Here is a 10,483-nt window from a genome sequence, read left to right as displayed (position 1 = left end):
TTTGTGAACAAAAAAAGCCATCCCACAGTATATTGTTTGCTAATGATTTTATTTTCTGACACAATACAAGAGTTGAGCAAAACATAGCCGAATCACAATTTTTGGTTTTGTATAACACCATAAAACAACCTTTTTAGTTTAAAATAATGAACAAGAAGAAACAACAAATTAGTAAGTTTTGTTAGAAAAATAGCGAACAGCATACACTTTCATCTCAAGCATAAAAAGGAGCTGAACTCAAAAATACAAAAACAACACATTTTGCATTATGAAAAAAAAGTAAAAAATGCACGAACTGACCAATAATGGCAGTAAATGTATCAATAACAACAAACTAACATTTATGATAAATTTGAACATGGGATTCAAAGATTAATCAAACTTTTTGCGAAAATTAACACTAATACATTTTTTATATAGGCCATGTTCACAGCAAATCAATGTCCTTCAAGAAAATCTGATCATGTGATGGTGTATTACAGCAAAGTTGTGTAAAACAAACTTACTGAAATTTGTTCGGTCACGGAGTTAGCAATAAGGTCTAAAGTTCCAGTTAATACAGAAAACTAATGGAATCAAATTATGTTTTCTTTTTCTTTTCTTTTGTTTTGTTTTACAGCCTGCTAGTAACAAAGTGCCCAAAGATGCTATTTCAAATTGGTTCTTTGCTAAGTTGCCTGCAGCCAAAACACTGGGGCGGCTGTGGCTCAGATGATGGAATTAGTTATCTACTGATTAGAAGGACAATGGATCAATACCTGACTCTTCCTGACTCTTCCAGTTGCCTCTGATGTATCCATTGGAATTTGAGTAAATGTGGGTGAATGTTAGAAACGGCTGTTTCTAACATTCATGAATGTGTGTTAATGAAACTTGTAGTAAAAAAGCACTTGCTCTGATGAGTAGAAAGGCGTTAAACAATGCATTTATAATTTTCCCTTTGGATTAATCTGTGAGTTAGGTGCTTTTTGTTGGCCTAGTATATTGTTGTGAAGTTTGAAGATGATCCATAAAAAAAAGATTATATCTTTACAACTTTGGCAATAGACTGCTAACAAGGAGACAAACAGACGCGCGAACTCGATTACATACTCTCTCCCTTCAGGGGCAGAACAAGGGGTAATTCAAGACTTTTGCGCAGTTTTGTAGTAATCAAAATTCAACTTAATGACTTCCATCAGTGTAATGTATGTTGAGTTAGCTCAACTACCTATGGTGGTAACACGTACAAACTCCAAAACACGTACAAACTCCAAAAAGCACATACAAACTCCAAAGCATGTACAAACTCCGAAGCACGTAAAAACTCCCAAACAAATGCAAACTTCTAAACACAACGGAAGTGCTCCAGGACGCTAGGGGCAGTGTTGAGTTCGATTTGCAAAATAAACGGCAAGTTTGTTGCAAACACATGGAGTTGGATAGGATAAACACCTGCAAGGATAGAACGACCACGCTTTATAAGAAAGGTAATGTGCAAACTGTTGTTCGTTTGATTTGTTTTTAATTACTATAAACGCTTGGTTTATGGTGGAGTCAAATCTGACTTTAGCTAACAGTCAGTGTGCTTTGCTCAGAGAGAAGCTCAACACTGCCCCTAGCGTCCTGGAGCACTTCCGTTGAGTTTTGGAGTTTGCATTTGTTTTAGAGTTTGTACATGCTTTGGAGTTTCCACATTCTTCGAAATTTTTATGTGCTTTAGAATTTGTACATGGTTCGGAGTTTGCACGTGTTTTGGAGTTTGTACGTGTTTTGTCTCTAGGGGCCGCCATAAAGCTAGAGTGGTCTGGCCATGAGTCTTCCAGGTTGCTATTTCTATTTTCTCATGATGCATTCAATTCAGTTTTATTTTATTGAAATAGCGCCAAATCACAACAACAGTCTTCTCAAGGCGCTTAATATTGTAGGGTAAAGACCTTACAATAATACAGAGAAAATCCAACAATCAGATTACCCCCTATGAAAAAGGACTTTGGCGACAGTGGGAAGGAAAAACTCCCTTTTAATAGGAAGAAACCAGCTGGGCCTGAGGGGAGGGAGACAAGGCAAAAGACATTAATTCATTTTGCAGGTTTCACTTAAGCAGTAAAAGATTTTTACTGGTTTCTGTCACTGTAATCAAGTCGATCTCGGCTACCACCATAGCGATCACCGCGGTCATCTCGACTGTAATCGTCAAGGCGATCTCGGCTACCGCGATAATAGTCACGGCGATCATCAAGGCGATCACGACTTCCACCATAGCGTTCACGTTGATCATCCAGGCGGTCCCGGCTACCACCGTAACGATCGCGCTGATCATCAAGGCGATCTCGACTACCACCGTAACGTTCGCGGTGATCATCAAGGCGATCTCGACTACCACCGTAACGATCGCGCTGATCATCGAGGCGATCTCTGCTACCACCGTAACGATCACGTTGATCATCGAGGCGATCTCTACTGCCACCGTAACGATCACGCTGATCCTCGAGGCGATCTCTACTACCACCATAACGTTCGCGTTGATCCTCAAGGCGATCCCGGTTACCACCATAATGGTCCCGCTGGTCGTCCTGGTACCGGTGAGAGTCTATATCACTGCCCTTGCCTTCATACCTTTCTTTGCTGCTATTGTAACTGTACTGATCATCTGCAAACTTCTGCACAACTTCTTCGACTCTGGAAATGTTTTGAGGTGCCACATCATTAACCTCATTCTGGCTGGCCTGTTTTTTCTCGCTGTTTGACTTGTCGTCCGAGTATGGTTCTTCACCTTCGGCAGCATCTTGGTCGTAATACCTCATTTCTTCTGGGGAACTAGGAGACAAACACATGAAGGAGTTGGATGGTTGATTGACCGAGATACTTTCAATAATTGTTTTAATCAAAAATTGTTTAAAAGAATTTGCAATGACAGAAAAATCTAGAAAACACAGTACGTACCCCTCAGGATATTTATTCTTCTTGCTCCTTCTCCGATAAAGACAGATGATGAGAATCCCCACCACCAGGAGCCCTGCGAGGACTCCTCCTATTATAGCTGCTGTGGATCCAATTTTCATGCTAGCTGGAGAAAAAAGTAAGTTAATATAGTTCGGTCAGGGTTAAACCTTTCATCCAGGGTTTAAAGCTTTACTTAGAGCTATTTCTGATTGTCAAGTTATGTTTTGGAGAAGATGGATTTCAATTGCAATTATTTCAATTATTATGTCAGGCAATTTAAATCACATTGTCATGGTAAAATAATAAAATGATAACCAATATGGCAGCAGTCCTCAGACCAGCTGCTTCTTTTTATAATGTAATGAGAACTCTGCACTCACTGTGATGGCTTGTCAACCACAACTTGTTGGCCAATGAACATAGCTAACAAACAAAACTAAGACTCTTTGAAACTAAGACTGGACAAAGTTTACAAAATGGACTCAATGTTTTCTTTAATATGATTTAATATGATGAGTGACCGAGACCATAAACACATCAGGAAAGTCTTTACAGTGGTCAAGTGAAAAGCTGCTTTCTCATAGACCTCTATAGGACCTGAAGATTTTTATTAACCACAACTATTGCCCCCTGGTGACCATTAAAAAGAATGCAGGCTTAAAGCGCTTCCATTTTTGTTTTGTTTATTTTGTCATATATCAACATTTCAGGTTTTAGCCAACTAGGTATCATGAAATTCTGACTTATTTATTTCTGTTCGAATTATATGTGTCTGAATTTTGAGATAATAACCAAAAATGTCAACCCAGCTCTACGTAACAATCCCCAGCCCCCACACTCCCATATTTAGAAGGTAAATACTACATTTGCAACTAAGATGTCATCTTGTTATCTACAATGAGTGTGTAAGAAACATTGTTCCAAAACAGTCAACTGTTGCTGCTGGTGTAAATGAAGAGAATTGGAAACTGCAAAACTGAATGAAAAGAAGTTGGAATGCTCACCAGGCATCACAGCCAAAGTAAAGTTGCAGCTGGCAGAACCAATTTGATTTTGTGATGTGCAAATATAGTACCCAGATGTCTCCCTTGTTATATTGAAGAGAGATAGGACTCCATCCTCTGAAACATAATGACAAAGATTAGCTGAAACAGTGCAGAGTAATGCCTTTTTTCCAATCCACTGTATTTACACAGAGCACTTGAAAGTGACATATTTCTAGTAGAAAAGCATACTTTGAGTTGCTTTAGGTGGAAATTGTCTGGGACTGTTGTCGACACTAAAGCTCTTCCAGTCGTAGGTGGGTTCTGGGGATGCTTCCTCAGACAAACAGGTGAGTGTAACATTTTGAAAATATTCTGCACTTCCCTGAAGCTTGCAGATTGGTGGAGAGGGACGGACTACAAGATAAAACAAGTTAACATAAACAAATGTTTTGATTTTACATCATTTCTGAGATTATATTTTGGAGTGTAAGAGGCTAATCTATCAGTTTGCTAATTCTCACCCAGGACCAAAAGGGAGGTGGTGGCCTGTGGTTTTCCATCATCATCACCATATATAAGGACACTGCACTGGAAGTGGCCGTTTTCCTGCATGGTGAGCTGTGTTAAATGCAGTGTGCTCACTCGAGTGTCAGGTTCAACGTCCAAGGATGCTCTGCCTTCATAAGCTGGGGTAATTTCAACCGGTTTGCCATACCATGCAGTAGCCACAGTTTTCTTGAGAAATAAAAACAAGCATAAGATATCTGCTTAGTTTAATGCTGAAAGTAATATTTGTAAATATTACCACATACAGTGGGCTACATGCAGAACAGCCTGTAAAGCCCTTTACGGCATGCAAATGTGGCATATGTATGATTTTATTCTATACAGGTAAAAGGCACTGTTTTTGGAACTAGCTAGGATTAGCTGAGCTACCAGCTTGGGCAAATAAAAACTGTATGTAGACTCAATCCTGTTTCTGGGTTATCTGATAGGTGAAGCAGTAGTTTATACACATGAAACCATACATGAGTCATTCACCTGTTCGTTATCCACTGGGACAAAGATCTTTACTTTATGAGTAGGAAGGAACCATGTTACATTCAAGTAACGTGTAGAACACATCTTTGTTTTCATAGAAATTCTATTTTACTAAAACTGTAACTGTCTGTTTTAAGACTATAGCATATTCTATATTAATACTATTAATCCCAAAACAGCCCTAATTCTTGAGTAAAATCAGTACAGTTCTACATAAACATATATTTAGTATTTAGTGTACTAATTTCTTACCGTTGTATCTCCACTTTTTTCTGGGAGGACTTCCCATTTCAGTATATATTCAATGAAGGATGGATTTGCAGGGACCCAGGAGCAGGTCAAGTCAACACTGCCCCCTTTTTCAGCCTCATATTTACTTTTTGGAATGGACACCTGGATACTCCTGCAGTAGGACAGCACTGGAATAAAAATGAATAAATATGATAATACATAACCAGTGTATTTTAGTTTCTTGTGCTTCTTTAATAATCACTTGAAAAACTAGTTTCAGGAATATGACCGACTCAAACTTTTACATTTATTTCAAGGCAGCTGTCGAAAAGAAAAATCTGAATGTCTCCTTTGAGTAAAACGATATCCTGTTCCAGGTGAGTAGCAAGAAGTTGGGTTAATGATTAACACAGGCGATAATACCATAAAGGTGTGGCAATGGTTTTCACAGAAGAGAAATAACATAAAGCATAAAGCGTACCTGTGAGTATCAGAAACAGCTTTCCCCATCCAAGCTGCTTGTCCATCGTCGATTATAAAAGAGAATAAAAAGATCCAGAAAAACTGAAAAAAATGAAAGTTTACGGTTTCAGTCCAAGAGCGAGAGCTCGCCTAACCTTCACGGTGAACTCCCAGGTGTGGAGAAGTTGACTCTTCCAGGTAATAAATTAGCAGCTACAAGTCACATGTCACCTCTGCTCCAATCACCGATCTGTTTCGCTTTTGATTAAACTTAGAAACTAGAGCTGAAAGTGATAAGCAGGGAATACACACGAAAAAGAGCTTATATTCAATTTAACATACAGACAGATGGACAGATGTAAACAAAACAACAGAAAACAACAAAAAACTTCATGTGTCTCTCTCAAGTGTTTCAGTATTATTAACTTACAAAACTGGATGGATTTTGGATTTTGACCTTCCTGGAAAGTGAGATTGTCTGTCAGCAGCTGCTGTTGTGCTCAGTTTGACCTGCAGGATGCAGTGTTGTATTGAAAATGTTATAACAAGCATTATCCAGCAGCTACTCTAGCACACCCAACATAAAAAGCAAATGAATGTAATTGAACAAATAAGAACCTTTTTGTGTTGGCTGAAGCTGAAGCTGTTTGAAAAAGAAATTACTGTATGAGGCACTTGAGCAGGGAGGGAGAAGTGACCTTCGCTATAGTACAGCGTGCTCGGTCAGAGGCTTTGTGGCATTCAGACGCAGCCCTTGATGATGCAGTCCTACAGACTGATGAAGTCTTAAAGTATTCAGCCTTTCTTAGATGTGAGGTTGAAAGCTTTAACCACTGCGGTTTAGCTTTAGTCATTTCATGTGTGAGAGAATCTAATAGTTCCTACAAAAAGTTGATTCTTTTCACCTGGATGTAGCGTTTTCAGTGGGAGAAACGTTTCATCAAACATCCAAGCGACTTCTTCACTCTCAGCTGACTTCAGGTTTCCCCAACCTTATAAACAGTACATTTCATAACAGCTCACAGTAGGACCACTGAAGGAACAACAGGCTGTGAGGTCAATTTTATGCTCATAATTTTGCAAATTGTCATGACCACTGATTAGTGGTCATTGATCAACGGCCATCGATTAGTGACCATTGATCAATGGCAACTAATCAATGACCACTGATCAATGGCCATGAGTACCATTCACAGAGAGTCGGGGAATGGCTGCAATCACAGCATTGTAAGATGGTGAAAGATGTACCCTTAGGCCCTCCTCAATTCAGAGAAGGTCTTTCAGTTTTTTTAAATGGCCTCCTTGACTCCCCGCTGAAACCAGCGTTCCTCCCTGCCTGGCCTAATGAGTTAACTCTTCTGTGTTGTGCTATCTGCTTAGCCAGAGGTTGTTTGGTTTCAGTTTGCTTAGGTACAGTGGTCGGACCATGAGCCCTGCAAGTTGCTACGTTTATTTTCTCACGATACATTCAATTAAGTTCAATTCAATTCAGTTCAGTTCAGTTCAATTCAATTCAATTCAATTCAATTCAGTTCAGTTCAATTCAATTCAATTCAATTCAATTCAATTCAATTCAATTCAGTTCAGTTCAATTCAATTCAATTCAATTCAATTTTATTTACATAGCACAAAATCACAACAACAGTCACCTCAAGGTGCTTAATATTGTAAGAGGAAGACCCAACAATAATACAGAGAAAATCCCAACAATCATATAAACCCCTATGCAAAAAACACTCGGCAGCAGTGGGAAAGAAAAAAGTTTTAACAGGAAGAGTCCTGTGGCACAACCAGGCTCAGGTAGGACAGACATGCCTAGGCACCCCGCCTAGTTGGGGGTAAGATGAGGAGGATGGGACAAATAATAAACTAATTTCCATGATTTAATAATTTATTCTAAATTGTTCTATAAAATTAATAATGCTAAATTAATTTTGTCCAAATTCTCCATGTAATGCCGGCCGCTGCTACACAACATTCTCATCTTCATAATTAGTGTTTTGAATGTACAGTCACTTTCATATTTACATAAGTGTTAAAATGACCCTGACTTTATTCTGCAAATTCATTTTAACAGGCTTCTTGCAAACAAGTCTTATATGAAAAGGGACACGGCTGAATTTGAAGCACAGTGTCAGTTCAGTCCATGTCTTCTAGATTAAAAAGGAATTTTAATGAAATGATATCCACTTTTTAATTATTACATTTTCTCATTTCAGTCAGTTCAGTTAACCAAAAATATTTTCATAGTATTGTTTTACAACCCCAATTCCAACAAAGTTGTCATGCTGCCTCCAGGAAAAATGTTCTATCATCTGATTCTTTTTAGTTCTACTTACTTTTCCAACTTTCTGTTGTTCCTATCCTCACTTTTTGACATCTGTTGCTGCCATTTCATTTAAAATTAGCTGATATATTTAATGTTTTCTATGTTGTATTAAAATAGATAAAAAATGGGTTTGCGATTGCATTCTCTGCATTCTGTCTTTTTATTTCATCTGCATGTTACCATTTTAGGCATTTAATGTACAATTGAAAGGTATGTGACATGTTTTCCACTTGCAGCATCTGGCTTTTGCAACATTTTAAACAGAATTATTTGGACACCTGTATTATTGAATGTGGCTCTATAGTGCAGTGAATTACACAATTAGTTGGCAAACAAACAGGTATCTGGTTCAGTTCTAGTCAGAGACACAAATCCTCCTTGGGGTTATGTCAGGAAAGGTGTCCAGTGGAAAACTCATGCTGTGACAAGGGAATAGGTGAAAGTAGCTTTATTTGGACACCTTTTGACTATATTAATAAAACTGAACTGAACTGAACCAGCTGAAATGGGAATTGTAACAGCCCAGCCATCGTGCCAGAATGTTTTAATTTATAATTTAAACACTTTTAAGCTGTCCAACAATTTTAGGATTTAGATACCAAACTATGAATACTATTTGAATGTGCTGAACATTTAATTAAATTCCTACATGTTGTAATATCAGTAAATTAAAAATGCACACAAAAATGTGCAGAGCATGTGAATTGACCACTATGATTATTACAGTGCATCCACCCTGTTACTGTGCAAAACAGTGACACGGGTCGTCAGTAACACAGAAGATGTTTTATGATTTTTTTTTGATCATGTGGCGCACAACAGAAAAGCACATCAAAACTACAAAAAGGTTTTTGTTTTTTTTTAAAAGTGTGTCCACCATATCAAAATATCAACTATGATCACTTTATTCTGGAAATAAATGTAACAGAGTGGACATTTTGCACTTCACTACCTCTGTGAACCATTCTGAAATATGGCGGGGAGGAAGGTTGCGCAAAGATTGATACTTACTCTGACTCTTGCAAAACTCCCTCCAATAACATTTTACTACTTCCTGTGAGTCATATGACTAGAGGAACAGTTAACTAACCTGATCAGAAGGACTTCTGTAAATGTAACAGGAGGGACAGTTTATGGATATAACCTATTTTTAAAAAATTGAAACATCCTGGTTTGTATTGATAGCAACGATAGTTGTTGGTATAGAACATTATAAATAAGGCTGTGGATAAGTAATGGAAATTGTCTTAATTTTATAACATATTGATAACTAAAACCGAACAAACATGTTTAATTAAAAATCTGAGTGATTATTATAAAAAATATTTCGGATACATATAATTGTGTTAGATGGTAGATGAGGGTTGATAATTTAAGCCATTAGAAAAAAGTATTGACTAGTACTGACACAAAATGCACTAGATTCTCTCATGAGAATTTCACTAAATACTAGGAATGACCCATTTACTTCTATTAGTGAACATTTTCCTGCTGGTGCTGTTTGACAGTTTAATAGGAGTCAGAATAAATTAAGTATAAAATACTCAAGTAAAGCTGAAATCTAGTTGTGAACAATAAAACAAACTGAGGGGGAATAAATCCAGAGCAAAAACTTTCCAAGACAAATAAGGTATTATTTCTCAGTAAGTAAATTATTGATTTTTCTGTTACTGATTAATCAGCTGAAGCAAAAATGTTTTTTCAGAGCTGCCTATATACTATATGCTAACAGTGTCAAACATGCGGGCCAGAATCGGCCCAGCAAAGGCTGAACTCCAGTCCACTGGACAGGTGAAGGAGTGCATAGATTTTTGATTTTTGATTTTTATTTTTTTTTTACAGGTTCTCTTATTGATAAAGTCTCCTGCCATTAAAATTAATACTACACCAAAGCAATTAAGTACCAGATAAACAATTACAATAATTTGGTTGGTTGGTTTTTTACAGTGAGCTCACAGAAAAAGGACAATCAGCATGCAGCACGAGCATATGACAAGCATAACACTTTAACCCACTTTAAACAACAGAAAGTACAAGTTTTTCTGATTTGTCACCACTTTGCGAGGTCTGGAGGAAGAGCCAAACTGTCACTCCCAGAGGAGAGGGAATTGGTTATGATGTTTAGGAACCACCCAAGAAGCACCAAGGCTCAAACCTGCCATAAACTAGAAAATTCCCGAACAGCGGATTCACTGTCCTTTGTGAAGCAAGTTGTACAAAATCGCGAACTGAGACCAAGAAAGAAGCCCCTGCTCCAAAATCAGCACCTTCAAACTCAGCTGAAGTTTGCAGCTGCCCACATGGAAATGCCTTCTTGAGAAATGTTTTATGATCAGATGAGGCAAAGACTGAGCTACTTGGCTACAATAACAAGAGGTATGTTTGAAGGAATATGAATGAGGCTTTCAAACTTTGTTTCAAACTGTAGCATCGTAATGCGGGGCTGTTTTGCTCTCAGTCGCACTGGTACGGTGCACAAAGTGACGTCGAGCCGTCAAACATCAAACCA

The 10,483-nt window shown here is 37.9% G+C and overlaps 1 protein-coding gene across 1 annotated transcript; it reads right to left on the bottom strand.

Moving 5' to 3' along the window:
• Nucleotides 1–30: 30 nt before the first annotated feature.
• Nucleotides 31–5,829, bottom strand: LOC102082739 (cell surface A33 antigen). The gene is made up of 7 exons (XM_005457804.4): nt 5,665–5,829; nt 5,205–5,371; nt 4,433–4,646; nt 4,161–4,325; nt 3,930–4,046; nt 2,926–3,049; nt 31–2,799 (listed from the first exon to the last, which is right to left on the bottom strand). The coding sequence occupies exons 1-7, from the start codon at nt 5,708–5,710 to the stop codon at nt 2,097–2,099; spliced, it is 1,536 nt and encodes a 511-aa protein (XP_005457861.1). The 5' UTR covers nt 5,711–5,829; the 3' UTR covers nt 31–2,096.
• Between the last annotated feature and the right edge of the window lie 4,654 nt (nt 5,830–10,483).

The sequence above is a fragment of the Oreochromis niloticus genome, linkage group LG16 (assembly GCF_001858045.2).
Source record: "Oreochromis niloticus isolate F11D_XX linkage group LG16, O_niloticus_UMD_NMBU, whole genome shotgun sequence".
NCBI lineage: Eukaryota > Metazoa > Chordata > Actinopteri > Cichliformes > Cichlidae > Oreochromis > Oreochromis niloticus.
Note: the sequence above shows the minus strand (reverse complement) of the source record. Positions and strands in the feature narration are given on the sequence as shown.

Coding starts and splice junctions, on each gene's coding strand:
- LOC102082739 (XM_005457804.4), bottom strand. CDS start 5,710: ATGGACAAGCAGCTTGGATGGGGAAAGCTGTTTCTGATACTCACAG. Junction 4,047..4,160: donor TCCACCTAAAGCAACTCAAA/GTATGCTTTTCT, acceptor ATTATGTTTCAG/AGGATGGAGTCCTATCTCTC. Junction 2,800..2,925: donor AAGAATAAATATCCTGAGGG/GTACGTACTGTG, acceptor TTTGTCTCCTAG/TTCCCCAGAAGAAATGAGGT.